This window comes from Phycodurus eques, chromosome 14, assembly GCF_024500275.1.
Source record: "Phycodurus eques isolate BA_2022a chromosome 14, UOR_Pequ_1.1, whole genome shotgun sequence".
Classification (NCBI taxonomy): domain Eukaryota; kingdom Metazoa; phylum Chordata; class Actinopteri; order Syngnathiformes; family Syngnathidae; genus Phycodurus; species Phycodurus eques.
In genome coordinates this window covers 12,223,546-12,241,295 of record NC_084538.1, presented here as the reverse complement: position 1 = coordinate 12,241,295, position 17,750 = coordinate 12,223,546, and the positions used below count along the sequence as shown (strand labels likewise).

General features: G+C 39.3%; 2 protein-coding genes across 5 annotated transcripts; one reads left to right on the top strand and one right to left on the bottom strand.

Moving 5' to 3' along the window:
- Positions 1–686: 686 nt before the first annotated feature.
- ttc8 (tetratricopeptide repeat domain 8) lies at positions 687–6,917 on the top strand. Of its 4 annotated transcripts, XM_061696070.1 has the most exons (15): positions 687–865; positions 1,317–1,340; positions 1,465–1,585; positions 1,657–1,720; positions 1,796–1,955; positions 2,043–2,132; positions 2,216–2,260; positions 2,358–2,443; positions 3,201–3,288; positions 4,049–4,159; positions 4,347–4,486; positions 4,568–4,742; positions 4,848–4,970; positions 6,023–6,106; positions 6,189–6,917. In XM_061696070.1, exons 1-15 carry the CDS (start codon positions 752–754, stop codon positions 6,303–6,305), a joined length of 1,542 nt encoding a protein of 513 aa, XP_061552054.1. In that variant the 5' UTR covers positions 687–751; the 3' UTR covers positions 6,306–6,917. The 4 variants fall into 4 exon arrangements, with proteins under 4 accessions (XP_061552054.1, XP_061552055.1, XP_061552056.1 ...); XM_061696071.1 differs by lacking the exon at positions 1,317–1,340; XM_061696072.1 differs by lacking the exon at positions 6,189–6,917 and having other exon boundaries at positions 5,973–6,073.
- LOC133413041 (CD209 antigen-like protein E) lies at positions 6,769–9,934 on the bottom strand. Its single transcript, XM_061696921.1, has 5 exons — positions 9,844–9,934; positions 9,018–9,269; positions 8,741–8,904; positions 8,493–8,629; positions 6,769–6,910 (listed from the first exon to the last, which is right to left on the bottom strand). The coding sequence occupies exons 1-5, from the start codon at positions 9,932–9,934 to the stop codon at positions 6,769–6,771; spliced, it is 786 nt and encodes a 261-aa protein (XP_061552905.1).
- Positions 9,935–17,750: the final 7,816 nt, after the last annotated feature.

Here is a 17,750-nt window from a genome sequence, read left to right as displayed (position 1 = left end):
ACACCAGGATAAGCATTTGGATTCTTACATACAAATATCTTCTGACAAATAAAGGGAAATTTCTATCCTGCCAAACATTCTTACATACCTTCTTAACTGAAATAAAGACATTGGTGTTGGTTGTTCATTCTGTGAAATATCCCCTGAAACACTAACACACCTATTCTGGCTATGTCCCTATACTAACAAATTATGGAAAAATGTATCAGGGTTTATATAGATAATATTGACTCTGACTTCATTCTTCAATGGGAAAATGTACTGTTTGGTTTCTTCAATAATGATAGCAACAAAACTAAACAAATGTCTGTTATAAATGTAAGCCTAATCATTATTCTTGTGAAATCTCCACAAAATTCATTCAAAACCTCTTCTTTTTTTCTTTTTTTTTTTGAGAAGGAAACAAAGCAGTACAGGAATACAATATTTAACTAACAAAAAATCTGTTAAAACTGTTATTTTATGTTCCACTTTTAACGTGTTTTTTAATTATTATTTAAAATCCCCAACTCCTCTGTGGTATTACTTTATGCATTAATGGCTATTGACTGTCTTTTTTGTGTAACTGTAAAGAGAATATTTTCAATTGAGTTTTGTTTAAAAAAAAAAAGAAACAACAATCTTTACAGGAAGTTGCGTCATTGAGACCCGCCCTAAATCTGTCGTCGCATAGCAACAAAGGAAGCTTTGATTCCGCCATAAATAATCCTCTCGCTTCTTTGCTAATTTTGCGCCCGGATAGACCGAAGCAATGGAGGTGACGATGGATCCTTTGTTTCTGGCGTGGAGTTACTTCAGGAGGCGGAAGTTACAACAGTGCTCAGAAATTTGTTCCAAAATATTACAAGACAGCCCGTATGACCAGGTAATGTGCTGCAGTTAGCGGGCTAGCTTGGGTCCGCAGTCCATTTGAAGCAAATGAGACTAATTCCTATTCGTCGACATACAGTTGTGCTTTTAGGTTTACATACCCTGGCAGGATTTGAGAACTATTGGCGATTTTCTTTTTATGTTTTTATTATGTAAAATGAGTGATAACTGAACGGGAATTGTCTTATTATTTTATTTGGGCGATTTTATAATGCCTTATAGTTTAATGTGGTTGAATAAATATTTTGTTTTCAAAATGTTAACACGTCTTCCAAATTCTACCAGGGTGTGTAAACCTATGAGCACAGCTGTATTGTGTCGAATATTGCTCAGTGCCCACCATCAAATTGTTCACATTTCACCTTTTTGTTATTCCTTTTCCTCTCCCTGGTTTTTCATGTCTGTCCTCAACACTCCTCTTTTCACCTACTTGCATGCTCTCTTAGGGCTCCTCCTTGTCTATTTCTGAGGTAACAATAACTGTATCTCTCTCTTATCATCATCATCATCTCAACGTCAGTCCATTCATTGTTTGTTGAAGGAGTATTAAGTGGTATTCATATGATTTGATGATATGATTTTTTCTTCTCTTAGGCTGCATGGAGCCTGAAAACAAGGGCTCTTACTGAGATGGTATACATTGATGAAATTGAGGTTGATCAAGAAGGGATTTCTGAGATGTTGTTGGATGAAAACGCCATTGCTCAGGTTGCACGTACGTGTGGACTCTATCATTGCCTGTGTGTTGACAGTGAACTATTCTTCGCTAACATAACCCTCCTCTAGGCCCTGGAACTTCTCTGAGACTGCCTGGAACAAGTCAGGGGGGTGGTCCCACACCTGCGGTCAGGTACAAACAATGCAGCATAAATTTAAATTTGTATGAATGACTTGGGTGAGATCAAGCATTTCGCCCAATTTCTAGGCCTATGACTCAGTCAGGACGTCCCATCACAGGATTTGTGAGGCCCAACACCCAGTCAGGGCGTCCTGGAACGATGGAGCAGGCCATTAAAACGCCACGCACCGCAAGTACGGCCCGGCCCGTCACCAGCGCCTCGGGTCGATTCATTCGTCTGGGAACGGTGCATTAATGCGACTGACCCGTGTGATATATGGGAGGGTGGCAGGTTTTACACACTGTAATATTTGCTTTTCACTGTTTCCTTCAGGCTTCAATGTTAACCAATCCAGAGGGACCATTTATAAACCTGTCAAGGCTAAATATGTCAAAGTATTCCCAAAAGCCCAATCTGTCGAGGGTGAGGCGTATATTTTGCACCTTTGCCTAAAGGCTTTTTGGGGGTTGTGGCATTGTTTGAGTAATCATCATTTGCCTTCTCAGACACTCTTCGAGTACATCTTCCATCATGAAAATGATGTAAAAAACGTAAGTGGTGAATTTTAACACCTGGGAAACTGGTCAGCAACAAAATTGTTCTAGTGTCTTATTTTTTTGTCCATTAAGTTTTTTGGTTCATTCACAGGCGCTAGATTTGGCTGCTCAAGCAACTGAGCAGGCTCAGTTCAAAGACTGGTGGTGGAAAGTCCAGCTCGGAAAATGCTACTGCAGGCGAGTGGCCTCAGAACACACTGACGCACAGGACACATTCTTCTCATCTACAGCAGAACACAATTTAAAATTTTAAACCTCTAATTTATTTTGGATTTCGATGCAGTTGTTCTCATAAGATATCTTGGAAAGAATAATCTGTTCCACCTTCAAAATTTTGCCATCATAAAAATCCCTCATTTAACTGACTTGCTTTGCTTGTGTGTATATTTGTGTACTTTTCTGCTCACGTTCTTAGCCACTTTTTTGAGGCTGCTAGTTCTTTTTTGGTTTATGTGCAGTTCATAATGTGTTACTTTAGAGTTATATTTTCACCCTAATTTTCCTGAAATTCTGTATTTTACTACCTGACATTCAAAGTGCGGCACGGTGGATGACTGGTTAGCACATCCGCCTCATAGTTCTGAGGTCCTGTGTTTAAAACCGGCCTCCCCTGTGTGGAGTTTGCATCTTCTCCCCATGCCTGTGTGTCTTTTCTCTAGGTAGGTTAATTGAAGACTTTAAATTGTCTGTAGGTATGAATGTGAGTGGGAATGGTTGTGTGTGCCCTGCGATTGGCTGGCAACAAGATCAGGGTGTACCCCGCCTCTTGCCCAGACTCAGCAGAGCTAGGCGCTAGCATACCCGTGACCCTAGTGAGGATAAGCGGTTAAGAAAAATGGATGGATCAATGGCTTTAAAAGTTTAGTTAAAGTTTAGTTAAAAGTTTATCTTCTTCTTTTGTTTCTCTAAATTTAAATTTGTCCATTCTTTGCAGGCTCAGTTTGTATCGAGAGGCCGAAAAACAGTTTCGATCAGCTCTCACCCACCAAGAGATGGTGGATACATACCTGTATCTTGCTAAGGTAATGATTGAATGGTGTGCAACACTCAGCCAAGAGTAACTAATAAACTAATAAGCAGTGGTATGAAGTAACAGAGTACTGTACTTAAGTAGATTTTTCAGGTATCTGTACTTGTACTTTTCACTCCTTACTTTGGCATGAGAGGCTTGTTACTTTTTTCAATTTCCAATGTAAAAAAGATGTAAATAGAGAGAAGTAAAGTCAACCATAGTTGAGATCTTGATTGATTGATTGAGATCTTGGGGCAGAAAAAACAGGGGTAGTAGCAACATGGAGCAATGTGTACAAGTGAGCATTAACAATGATGATGCAACATTTTCAGACAAAACAAATCCTCATTGATAGCCTTATTTAAGAAATCTTGTTGTCTGTTACAAGAATGATTTGTGGAAAATGCCATGGCTTGTGCCAGCCTAAAAACCACAAGGTTTTGGGATTCAAAAATTCTCCATTTAATCTGAGAAAAACACATACTGTACATGTAAAGTGTATTTTTTAGTTGTTATCTTTAGCTAATTTAGCATTTTTGATTATGTTGTTTTGTTTTGCTCATCCTGGATGTCTGAGTATGAGCATATTACAAGTTAATAGAAGGGGGAAACTGTTTTGTGTGCAGAGAAGTTTCACTGAAATACATTTCAGAATTTGTAAAGCAATTTAATAATTGATTCTACTTTTACCACAGTATCTGTATTTCTGTTTAAGTACAGAGTGTGAGCACTTTTTCCACCTCTGCTAATAAGATATGTTTCCCCATCAGCTCTATCAGCGCCTGGATCAACCAATAACAGCACTCAACCTCTTCAAACAAGGCTTGGACCACTTTCCTGGCGAGGTCACCCTCCTGACGGGAATCGCTCGCATTCATGAGGTATAATGTTTATTCTCTTGTTAATTCTGTTTTTAATGCACAATTGAGGTACAATGTCCTTGTGGACCTTGAAAGGCACTTACAAATATTGATATTATTATCATTATTCGTCTGTCACCGTTAACCCAGGGTCGACTCACATTCTTGAGCCGTAATCACTCTCCGTCCTGTGACCTTGTTGCCACAGGAGATGAACAACATGGCGTCAGCCACAGAGTACTACAAAGACGTCCTGAAGCAGGACAACACACACGTGGAGGCTATAGCTTGTATAGGCAGCAATCACTTCTACTCAGATCAACCTGAGATAGCGCTGCGCTTCTACAGGTCTGACAAAACATCTCAGTATAATTTCGTGCACATTTCATGATGATGACGATAGAGGTGACCCACTTCTTTGTTTGCTAGGCGGCTTCTCCAGATGGGGGTGTATAATTGCCAACTATACAACAACCTAGGCCTGTGCTGCTTCTATGCGCAGCAGTACGACATGACACTGTCGTCTTTCGAGAGAGCACTGGCCCTGGTGGCCAACGATGAAGAGCAGGCTGATGTGTGGTACAACGTCGGACAAGTCGCTGTGGTTAGTTGATCAAATTTAAAAAAATGTCATTAGTACTCATTACCTAACAACTTACATCATCTGACAAAAATGTAAACACAAAGTATACATGTTCTGTGTTTGCAGGGAATAGGAGACCTGACTTTGGCTTACCAGTGTTTTAAACTGACGTTGGCTTTTAATAATGACCACGCTGAGGCGTACAATAACCTTGCAGTGCTGGAGCTGCGCAAAGGTCGTGTTGAACAGGTAAAGCCTTGAATCTGAACCAGGGACATATTTAGTCATTTGGGGGCCCTCTGAATGTGACCACTGTGCACTGCAAGGAGTTAGAATATGAATGTTTATCGTCAATTAAAAACATGTGAAGATTGAGAAAATTCTATCTCCTGAGCTACAGAGTGCTTAAAGTCTTTCTTGAGGATTATTATATAACAAGTGAATCATCTCAACGCTTTTACTGTAATTGATCACGTTTACTATCGTTTATCATTTCAATTGCTCTAAGACTCACATCTTTGTGAAGAAAAGTCTCACTCATGTCACTCGTTATTTGATATCTACTGCATCCTCCTCAGATGACACGAACAGCAGTGCTACTGCAGTTGGGCAGAGCGTGTAGCTCTGGTTGACTGTCAGTTACACACATTTACTGTCACCGTGAAAAAGGTTGAAACCTTCCTTTTTCTCACACCATGCCAACAAGTTTGTGCCTTTATTTTGCTACCCTCTTCCTGAATCAAGTCTGCACATGCACAGTGAGAAGATAGACTAGTCCATTGCATGAGTAGGGAGGGGTGAGCACTCAAAATGATCATGTAGAGTAAGCATTTTGATGGCTTTAGGCATGTAAATTAAGACAAAAAAAACAACAATATGATCTGATCCACCCACATTACAGTTTCCCAACCGTACTTACTGCACATATTTTACATTAAATAGAACAATCTATCAGCACACCACCAAACAGAAATGTCAAAAAAGTGAGCACATAGGTTAATGTACCTTCTACCATTTAGTTTTAGAGCATTTAATTATAGATACTGGTAGATGAACAAAGATACATTATTTGCTGTAAATAAATAGTTTTTGGACCAATTAAAAAAAATCCTCGCTGACAATTTTTTAAAAAGTCTTATCTCTCTATATCTCACTCTATCTCATGTACTATAGCTTCACATGCATTTGAGGGCATATGTGGTGATACTCGTACAGCTTTCTTAAGTAAAACCTTTTTTTATTACAATTCAGATGCTGAAATTGTTGTGACTATCATAATTTTTCCATCCTTTCGGATCCAGTCAAAAGCCTTCCTGCAGACGGCTGCTACATTGTCCCCTCACATGTATGAGCCGCACTACAATCTCTCCATTCTCTCTGAAAAGGTAATTTATATCCACTTAACACTTTAGTTGAGTTGTAGAATTAATGAATTCACTCATTTGTTAATATTTTCTTTGTGTCTAGATTGGAGATCTACAGACCAGCTACATGGCGGCCCAAAAGTCTGAAGACGCCTTCCCTGAGCACGTCGACACTCAGCAGGTCCTGGTGCAACTTCGCCAGCATTTTGCAGCGCTGTGAACTCTTGGAGTGGTTTGAATAACACTGCTTTAACATTTTCAAAACATTTCTTCATCAAATGTATGAGAAATAAGTTTTGATACAACATTTTATTTGTATTACAGTATATGACCGAAGATTCACCAAAAGCACAGCTATTGCTCACAGGCTCTGCTTTCTGCAGTAAATCCTAATTTATGTACTTTATATGATGTTTAGAGATATTTGTAACAGTTAAGTTTGCAACTGAGGCTCCAGCTGCTGGTGTATAACCTGGATAACTGTAATATATGTGAGTAAGTCATTGTAGGGCAACTGGCAACATAGTGTACAAACATGTAAAGTAATGTGTATGTGGTAAAGAGAAATATTTTATTGATTGTTTATAAAGACATTTTGTAGTTTGTTAATGAATCAGATAAATTGTAACAATCCTTGACTTTCTGTATTCTTGATAAAGACAGATGTGTCAATGAAAAAGACACTAACTGGCTGACATTTCACAAATCCATTTGAGATAGTTAGTGCACGCGGCATCATTCCAACCCTTAAAGGGGTTGTTTCTGGGGTAGGTGGCCACACAGTCCTCACCGCCCGCGTTATTGGGCTCCCTATCATTCCAGTAGCTGAAACAAATGACAGATCATATTGTTCAGCATTAAAGACCATTGTATAATAGCTACGTACTCTTCATTTTATAATCAGAAATGATTTTAGAGATGAATGAGGCTTTCTATTGCAGTACAAAGGTATAAGATGAATAAAAGAATACATTTTCATTTTACCACTCATTAAAATCAATGGCTTTCCGCTTAAGTCACTCATAGATGCAATATTGCATTTTTAGCATGTACATTAATTTTAAATGGGCTGCAGTTATACAGCACCGGTTCACCTCCACTGTATTCAAATTGCTCTGTTGCCTCCTTCACACAGTCACACATTTCTATTCTCTTTGACAGACTGACGGCACAACACACGTTTGGCTTACTTGTGTTTTAAAAATCTGTTATGACAACAGTATGCCCTGACTCCCATTTAAACCATAACTACTTACTTTTTGTGATTTCAATGCAGCATAACAAAAACATGACTGCCACAATTGTGGAGTGCATTGCGCCATAACAATGTTGCTGGATGAACATCCAGTTATTGAAGTAACACTGTACAATGAGTTTTAATGATTCCCTAAGGCAGTGTTTGTCAAAGTGTGGTACGCAGATCCCATGTAGTGGTACGTGAAACAATCACAGTGAATTGAATGTTCAAAGTGCATAATCTTTTTTTTTTTTCTTAATCTAGTACTATATGTTTGTTAATTACAGTTTAGTTGGATTAACCTTTTTAGTATACATACATTTACATGCATTGTTTGTTCGTAAACATTTATGTACAATTCCCTTATATGCAATACATTTGAGTGAAATCAGTTTTTAAGTACACATTACTTTATCTAAGCTTAATGTTAAAACTACAAAATCTTACAGTCGCTTAGAATAATTAAGTATATCTATTAGGAATAAAACCTCTCCCCTGCTGTTGTTGTTTTTTTTGTTTGTTTTTTTAATGAACACATCAGGCCTACTAGTCGATTGTATTTTACTGTTGGTCATTATGGTAGTACTTGGACAGCCAAGCATTCTTGAAAGTTGTACTGTAAAAAGTTCGAGAACCATTTCCCCACTGTATTCCTATGAGAACACATTGATTGACCTTGAGATTGTGGTTCCCTCAGCAATAGTGTGTGAATTGCTGTGGCAGATCAAAAGAAATTGATCACTGCTTGAAGGAATGCTCATTGATACATAACAGCATATATAGCAGTCCAAAATTATAATGCACACATACCACCTATAGTAACTGGAAGACATAAAAGAGATTGCTAAACGGGAAGTTGGCAGTAACAAGTTTTGCTTTGACCAGCCAAACGGGTGAATGCAGATGTCATCAGTCAGCTCAGAGAACAACACAGAGGCTGAACTCTGACTGGACAAAAAAAAAAATCCAATATCCACATCTACGACTTCACGCACTGCAGCCAAGAGAAACACTCCAAAGTGGTGACAATAGAATGTTGGCAATTGATTAATTAATTTTGGTGGTAAATATACGTCAGTGTTTCTGATAATGTTTAGGCCAGCAGAGTAGGCCTTGCTGGCCCTGACCACTCACCACTGTAACAATGGCTACATATCAAGTAAGCGTTACCCTTCATTCAGTCTTGTTCCGTCCAGCCACCTCCAAACTCCTTCACTGTCTACATCTTGCAAGCCGATCCAGAAGCCGCTTTGGAATATGGATCTTGATGGGTCTTGATGAAGATTTATTAGCTGATTTATTCTCAGCTGATAGGTGACGGCATTTAAAAATGCACATGACATTTCTGTTACTACCAGAAATAACAAACATTGCCTTGATGCACTGATTGGATAAAAGCTGCTGTAGATTTGTCTCACCTGCTTCTCTGAGCTGTCTACCACAGCCAGGTCACTGTCATGCTTTTTGCAGTACTCCCTGGCTTCCTGCCATGACCTGCGAGAGAATGTGTCAGAGAAGCTAAGGAAGAAACATGCCGAGTTGATTAAAGTCCATCCTGGTAAACAGTGTCTGCAGCCCTCCTCTGCGGAAAGACGAATTGCATTAATGCTGTGGTGATGATGAGGAATTTTGTTCAATGACCTACCAGAGTGGCGCGCAGCCGTGCAACTATGTTAAAAACAAAAATTCTCTTACTTATCATTGGTATGTGGGATTTTAAGACCGTTATGTCCATTTGGATTTTGTCAGCCTGCTGTTTGTAGTCTCCACTTCTTCTAGTTTGGTATTCCAGCTGCCACTTGATCATTTGATTCTGTCTGTTGTCTCGTGCCAAATGCATTTCGGCTTCAGCTCGTCTTTTTGAGGCAGCGTCGTTGGCCGCGTTCAGTGCGGCCACCTCACGGCTGATGCTCATCACAGTCCAAGACTCATCTGTGAGGTTGTTGTCTGTCGCCATGGAGAAAGTGTAGTCAAACACAAAATACAATGTCCATAAAAAGTAGTATTACTGACAATAGAAATCCATGCTGTTTATCTGATGCAAAACTCCTAGTAAATTGAACAGGGTTGATAAGAGACCAAACAGGACAGCTTTAAAAATGATAACATAAGTTGACATACGTAAGTGAGATAAGTTAAGACTTAAAGAGCGAAGCGGTCTGATCATGAAAGCTTGATTACATTGCCTTTAACTGCTCTGTTTTTACTTTACTCTCCCTTAGTTGGTAACTTCCAGCTTGTTGCAATCTAATAAATGCATAACAACTTTATAGGGACTCACAATAGACTCCCAGGCCAATATCCACTGCTAATAGGACAGCGGCAAGCACAGCCAGGGTGATTTCAAGCACTTTGTGAGGGGTCCAAGTGGATGCAGGCCTCACCATTGACAAGGATACTTCACAAAGAAGCAAATAAAGAGTAAAAGAACCTTTGAGTAGCAAGTCAGTGTCAATAAAATCACTACATCAGAAATGAACACTTGCCCAAACTGGGAAATGTTTTGCGTCTATTCGTATACCTTGTGGTTTCTCCTGGTTTGAGCGGAACGCCGGCTCGTCCACGCTCATGTCCTCCTGATGCATCAGTTTGTTATAGGCACTCTCCTCCATGTTGACTGTTCTCATGAGAGCTGTCTGAAGGGAGTATTTGGGAGGACATTGCCCCGTGTGTGCAACATTACAAACAGAAAAGGTTCATTTGTTAAACATTGACATGGGACACAGAGAAAGTGGACTTCTAACTGGATCAAAATTACTCCGCCACAATTCATGTTGATGGTTAACAATCGAATGAAATCACGAAGGTTTGCATCATATTTGGACCTTACAGTCAAGAGGCCCCAAGTTTAAATCATAACTCAAGCCTCGTGTGGAGTTTTCTCCGAGCATGTTTGGTTAATCAAAGATTGTAATTGTCCATAGAGGCCTCTTTGAGTGTGAATGATTGTATGGGATTGGTTGCTGACCACTTCAGAGTGTAAGAGACTCCTGCTCAAAATCAGCTGGGATAGGCTCCAACCCACCCTTGAGTCATGACCCTAATGAGGACAAGTGCAAGAAAAAATGGATGCATGGATCATATTTGGGCCTTTAATGTACTCATGTTTATTGGAACATTTTGCACGAGCATGATTTGCAAGTTCACTTTACTCGGCGGGCTTTGCCACCATCTCGCATATCCAGTTGTACAGGTGATCCTGGCAATTTCCATTGTACCATGTTTTTATAGTGTCACTAAAGTAAAAAAAAGCTGCACAGTCTCCACTCTGAAGTCCAGTGGTGCTGGGCTGGTTATTCCTCCAGTACCTTGAGTAAATCATCAAGTCAGTCATTATGAGAAATTGGATCGTTGCATTGAATAAAAGCATTACAGGTCTATTGTAAGTCAGTGAGGTGCGCACCCTGTTTCAATCGCAGTTGTGTTGTTAATCCACATCCATGTTCCCCGTGACTGTGACTGATTGTTACGTAGGCCCATCCAGAAACCATTCTGCCACCACAAACCTGAACTGGATGTCGCTTTTGGAATGTTTTCACTTATAAGTACCTGGAAAAAAAGAAAACCAGAGTTGAACCAAACTGTATAAGTGCAAGGTGTTTGAATGTAAAATTGTATGAAATCGATTCTAATTGGTCAACCTCGTAATCCACCAAGGAAACGGTTCAATTTTAAAACGATAAAATGTTTGTATTTCAAGTTGTGGCCTTTTTTTGTTGTTCATCAGTTGACTGAAGTGGCTCATTAAGACCTAAAGATCCTTAAAATGATGTCAGAGTCATTTTTAATTCACTATTTATTGTATATTTACTGTTAATGTCAGAGTTGTACAGCGTTATTGTACTTGGACAAACGAAGAGCTGTTTCTAATATTTAGGCTCTTTCATGTGTAGCTAACTAAGAGGACTATTACCCGTCTCTCAGTATTATACATTTCAGTTCTACTTCACAACAAACTGCAACCAGAATAATAAATGTAATCAATCAAATTAATACATCCTCATTCAAACCTGAGCGTGATCTTTGTCAAGGCAGAATTGTTGCCTTTCTCGTATCACTAGTGGCTCAAAGAACTTTTAGGCAGTCTTACTGCAGTAAAAGGAAACAGCAACTACAGTTCAACAACTATAGTTTTTGTAGAGATGTACCTCTGCATCTTGACTACTGCTGAGGTGCCTTTGAGCAAGGCACAGTAGCCCCCCTGCCCCTAACTTCAGCTAAAGGACAGTCAAATTTGCATGTCCCATGACTGATATATTTTCCTTGCATGCCTGCAGAATGTATGTGTGTGGATTTCTTCTCCGTGTGGTGTGGCAGATGCTCTAACCAGTCGTCCACCGTGCCGCCGGAATTCAAATTAGTAGTATAAAAATAAAAACAAGTAAATTGTGTAAACTGACTGACGTACTTGTCCTAAATAAAACCGGCATACACACAAATATAAATTACATTGTAAAATAAAATAAAAATTATATCTTTTTTTTTACCTGTTCCTGCAAGTTCTCAATCACTAGTAGGTCTCCGCCTCGAAGAATGCAGTCGTCTCTGCTGTCTGGCCAGTTCTTTTTGGCGTTGGGCTCAGGTAGGGAAAAATAATAGCAGGTTGATTTAAGAAGGGTCCATCCTGATGGACATCTATCACAGTTTTGCTCTGTTGCAACAACAGATAGATCCCAGGTTGATGATTAATTAATAACAAAAATATTTTTTACTGAACCATAATCTCAGATTTACCAATCGTAGCTTTTGTAGACTCAAGATGAATCTTTTCTGTTTGAAGTATTTCAATTTGGCTTCGAAGGATGTCACCCAGTCTCAGCTTATTTTTCAGTTGCAGCCTCAATTGAATTTGGCTCGTCTGTTCACTGAGTAATCTTGCATCCGCATCCTGCTGCGTTTTGAGGATGTCACTGTGGTTGCGTAGATAATTACGCTCGATTATGAGGGACGAGACAGCCGAATGAGGAGTTAGAAGGTGATCTTCGTTGGCGCTGGCACCTGAGGCTCAAAAAAAGCACATTTGTACGAAGATTGTCCTAAATCATATTGTAGTGAATCATGGTCCTCAAAGGAAAAGTACATACAATTTTGATTGACTGTTTATTCTTTTGAATCTTATTAAGGTCACTCTTTTGGTTCCTAAATGTTTTTAATGTCCTAATTTTGGTAATCGCCACTTAACCACCACCACATTAGGCAAACATAATGAGATCTAAAACAGAATGTGTACTAAAAATGCATTTAAATGATAGTGATGCTTGTACACCAAGCGGCACGTTGGTCGTCTGGTTAGAGTGTCTGCCTCACAGTTCTGAGAACCGGGGTTCAATCCCCGGCCCCGCCTGTGTGGAGTTTGCATGTTCTCCCCGTGCCTGCATAGGTTTTCTCCGGGCACTCCGGTTTCCTCCCACATCCCAAAAACATGCACGGTAGGTTAATTGAAGACTCTAAATTGCCCGTAGGTGTGAATGTGAGTGTGAATGGTTGTTTGTTTGTATGTGCCCTGCGATTGGCTGGCAACTAGTTCAGGGTGTATCCCGCCTCCTGCCCGATGATAGCTGGGATAGGCTCCAGCACTCATGCTACCCTTGCGAGGATAGGTGGCCCAGAAAATAGATGGCTGGATGGATGGATGGATGATGCTTGTACACCACCAGGAAGGTATTCATTCATCAATACTAACATGCCGTTACACTGAGAGGTGTTTCCCCCTTAAGTATAGTTCAATGGTGTAACCAAAATATTAGAAACACCTCTCAGTATGATGCAGTTCAACAGCACTACAAACAAAAACCAACCAAAAATACCTACTGTAGTTCTCTGACAGTGGCAAACGAAAATTAAATTTTTTTGTTATACAGCTCTTGTATTGCATATAGTGTTTTCTATTAACCTTTATTGAGCCAAAAAATAATTTCATAGAAATTAATTCTCAGGTAATTATTACCCACGATCATCTACTGGAAGAGTATTGATTTGTTCTCTCTGTCACTACATCACGGGGTTAGGTAGATGAACAACAATACATTATTCATAGTAAATATTTCCTTTCAGAACAACTAAATTTTGATTTGGATTATTTCCTGGGGGATACTTGATGATGTCTAACGGCACATTGGTTGGAAATCATTGCACTAGATTGTGTACCTCCTCTATGGTGGCCAACGCGTTAAACAAAGGATTCTTATTTTTTATTATTTTTTTTTTAATGTAAAATTATGGGTTTTATTGTACATCAAATGAATTTACTTTGTAGATTCCTAAAGTGTCATCAAATGAAAATGTTTGTGAATTTGAGAGTAGTAGTAGTAGTCGTCGTTGTAGTAGTAAGACATGAGCCTTTACGTCACACAAACTGATGATGGCTCATCATTGTCTCATAAACTGATGCTACTGGCTGCACGAGATGTTGTTTTACTCACAGCAAATGGCAAGAACAACAGCAGCTATTAGCAGTACACCATTGAGCAGGCCCAGAACCAGAACGGTCACCCTGTGCTGTGGAATCCAAGATCCAGCTACTGCTGTAAAAACACCATAATATTCTTCTGGGTTAACATTCCATCAGAAAATCTCTCAAACTCCGACATTTTGAGAATTTCTTAATCAATGTTAGCATACTGAGTCACCAAAGAGCATCACTGATAGACAAAGTGGACTTAATGGTTATTTCATTAAGTGCAGCATACTAAAATTTCAAAGTCAGCTCTACCTTGTTGAAATTTCTTAGAGCTTGAATGCCGACTTGTGTGAAACTCTTCTGAAATCTTTTGCTTCCCTGGACTTTCTCCGCCTTGGTCTGGCTGCGACTGAACGTTCTCCATTGTACCTTTGTGCAAGTGGTGCATATTGATCTGGTAAACTAGTGACAAGGTTTGTGTGTGTGTGTGTGTGTGTGTGTGTACGAGTGTGTTTTGTTGAATTAAAGCAACAGTAACAAGCAGTTTTTCCTCCTGTTCTCCCTTCATGCAAACAAAACTTGTCAATATAATAACATTATATCATGAATTAACGTATTCAGTTTAGCATCTGGCAACATTAAACAAATTTGTAAATAGTGATGTTAGCACCAATTCAGGTCCACCATTTTCTTATTGAGCATTAATTCACAGACTTTAAGCAATCCTTTATCAAAATAGTCAAGAGTGGTGCCCTGTATTTGCCAACACATTTGCACTTGATTGAAAAAAAATTGGGGAAGCACAGTAGTGTAGACTGTAGTGGTCAGAACGTCTGCCCAACAGTCATAAGGTTTAAGGTTGGAATCTCGATTCGGATCCTCCTGTGTGGAATTTGCATGTTCTCCAAGTGCTTTAGTGGGTTTTCGCCGGGTAGATCCAAAAAACATGCACGTTAGGTTAATTAAGTGTAAATGTGAGTGTGTATGTACAGCTGTTTGTCCAAACATGCTCTGCAATTGACTGGCGACCAATCCAGGGTGCACCCCACTTCTCGCTCAAAGTCAGCTGGGATAGGTTATAGCTCACTTGCAAACTTCATTAAGAAAATGTATGGATGTGTAACATTTGAGGCAGGAATTAGACCCATAAGCTGACACTGATAAGTGGGATTGACACAAATAGATCTTTGATTAACAAAGTATCAGAATAACTGAGGACTGGGCGTGGCAGCGACTGAGCTCTCTTCACGGTGGTGCTGAAAAAAAAAAAAAAAAAATCACTCAGAAAAAAATCTTAAAATTCCAACAGGGTAACCAACTGAAAATCACTAGTGAGCACTAGGAGCCAGACCAAAAGTTCAACCAAGCGAGGTAATAAAACGGGGAATAGAAGGGAAAACTGACCAATACCATGCAAGTAACGAGAACATTCTGGCGAGGAGTGGAAGTCAGACCGGAGGCTAAATGCAGAAAATAATGGGGGCCAGCTGTGTGAGGAGCTCAGCACACCTAACCACGCCCGGCCCTGAAACAAAAAGACAGAGGCAACGCAGGAAACAGAACAGCAACAGATGTCAAAATAAAACAACCAAAAATGACTCACAACAGGATGGATGGAATTTATTGCAATTCATGACATCACTTTTTTCCACAGGATGAAAAACATTTCTTTGTACTAATTTTGGTTTATTTAATAAAAAAATTGTCTAGATTTTTGGAACATTTGCGTGGCTAAATTACTATCAACACAAATGTCCCATTTATGCTTGATATATTAAGTGGGATTACATTAAAGTCAAATATAATCAATTTAGTTACTCTTCACATCTTTGCAGATGCAAAGACGATCGTGATTGGTCCAATCCAAACCTTTCGTATCCTCTTTCCGTGGGACTTTATGATAGCCTGTGGAGGCTCCTCGAAGCTCGATCCTCACTCCACCATCCGCGTTTTAGACACTTGAGATGGTCCTTAATATGGCGATGTGACAACAATTTCCGGGTCGCGTTCAATGTTTAGAGGAGCGAGGAGCTAGGAACGTTGCATTTAAGGGACATGAAATGCACCAAAAGTCTTCACAGGCCTGCCAAAAACGGAGGATACAGCAGGGCGTGACTCGCAGTCATTCCACATTGACATTTCAGACTACAAAAAACAAGTGTTAACATGCAATGTTGTCTGTGTCTGGCCAAATGGAGACATGTCATCCCACTTCTAACTTGACAAAACACTTTGCGGTGAGTGTGTTGTTTTGGCTGTGCATGTGTCAACAGCCCTATCTTATGGTCATGAGTAACTGGCAAACATGAATCTTTTGGGGTACATCCTGTTGTCTCGCTCTCACTTTCACATATACACACGCGCACACACACACAAATGCGCACACACACAGAGACAGACTAGCTACGTACAGTTGAAGTGGAAGTACGTCAACAAGGAGCTTCATTCAGTCATTTCTGTGAATTAAGCAAATTATGTTTCTGTAAGACCCTATGGATGTGTTGGAGGTTTTTTGGCACGTGAAAGGGTAACTAACAGGAGTTTGAATTTGATTGGTTACTTGTGAACACAGCCACATCCCAGTTATAAGACGGTGTGCAAACTTGTGCAACCACATTATTTCAGTTGTTTATTTTTACCTCCCCTCTCAAAAATATTTTTTTTTTTAATCAAACGAGTTATACATGATATAGGTTTTTTTTTACGTTTATATATATACGTTTTTAAATGATTTATCTTTTTTTGTACAAAAACCTGGCATTTGAACAGGGGTGTGTAGACTATATCATCCGTGGCCTTTTTTTTTTTTTTTCCTGTTTTTCTAATTTCTGCCTGGTGAACCTATTGTGCTGTATAATAAATGGAAACAAATTAGTATAAGACCATTTCTTGGGGAGGAATTTGCCTAAATTTGTTAGTTTATAAAGTGTTAGTGTTGTAGTTATACTCTAGTATTAATAAGTCATGCTAACAATGTAGCAGCCGTAGCTAACCTCGGTTTGTTTACAGCGCTAATGCTGACTTAGTATTGCTAGTGCTGCTCTTTAGTTGAAGCTGGATAGCGTTCTCTGTGTCGATTAATCACAGTTACGCACTTTTATATTTGCATGCCATTATCAATGTCCAAGTCTGAGAATCGCGCTTATAGTCAGAGTGTTAAAAAGTTACTTAAAACACAATCGTGTGTATGTGTATGTGAGTGTGCATGCGCGCGTGTGTGACAGTTCTACTTCCTTTGAGAAAAGGTTTTCTAAATTTTAAGTAATTAGAAATCACAACACAAGACGTATCTGTTTGGCTCAATTTTTTTCCCAATAAAATGCTGGATGATCTTAAAAACTGATGATGTGTGAAGGTGATTAGGTGTGAAGAAATGAGCCGTCATGGTTGAAATGTGCTACTTAGAAGAAAAGTATGTTCATGTTTAGGAGCTTGAATAGTTGCTGCACTCACAGCTGATTCCTAGAACAGCAACAGCAATGAGCAGAATAACATCCAGTAGTCCGAGACATAGTATGACTATGACCTTGAAATAGATTAATTTTGATGGACTGCATCTTTGTTCTTGTAAAGATTGCAATTGTTTTCCTGAAGAAAAAAAACAAATCTTGCAAGATTAGAAAATGTATCTTAATAAAATATGAACTTGTTGTGGTAATTATATTTTTCTTGATAATAACAACTTATTTTAAATTATATGGCATGTTGGGGTTCACATACAGTAGCTTTGTTTGATTGCTATTATGATTAAGAGGGGGTCCTTGAAAACATGACAATTCAGTGCGTCTTTTAGTGGGTTGCAAAACCCTGAAACCCCTGACTTTAGAATCATAACTTCCAAATATCAACTTTATTTACAATTAAACGACAATGATGCGTTGGCTACGAAATTTGCCTCAAGGCGCCAGTCTACCCGCGATCCTAGTGAAGATAAGCAATACGAAAAATGGATGGATATTGTTACAGTTGCCATGAAGTGAAGAGAATTGAGAGAGAGAAAGCTATTTGACTAGTTTAGTAATTGTTCT

What these genes read in the sequence shown, in the direction of transcription:
- ttc8 (XM_061696070.1), top strand. Translation starts at nt 752, where the DNA reads ATGGAGGTGACGATGGATCCTTTGTTTCTGGCGTGGAGTTACTTCAGG. An exon ending in CGCCATTGCTCAGGTTGCAC is followed by an intron (nt 1,586 to 1,656) that starts GTACGTGTGGAC and finishes ACCCTCCTCTAG; the next exon opens with GCCCTGGAACTTCTCTGAGA. An exon ending in TCTCCATTCTCTCTGAAAAG is followed by an intron (nt 6,107 to 6,188) that starts GTAATTTATATC and finishes CTTTGTGTCTAG; the next exon opens with ATTGGAGATCTACAGACCAG.
- LOC133413041 (XM_061696921.1), bottom strand. Translation starts at nt 9,934, where the DNA reads ATGGAGGAGAGTGCCTATAACAAACTGATGCATCAGGAGGACATGAGC. An exon ending in AAACCAGGAGAAACCACAAG is followed by an intron (nt 9,270 to 9,843) that starts GTATACGAATAG and finishes CCATGGCGACAG; the next exon opens with ACAACAACCTCACAGATGAG. An exon ending in ATCCCACATACCAATGATAA is followed by an intron (nt 8,905 to 9,017) that starts GTAAGAGAATTT and finishes GTCTTTCCGCAG; the next exon opens with AGGAGGGCTGCAGACACTGT.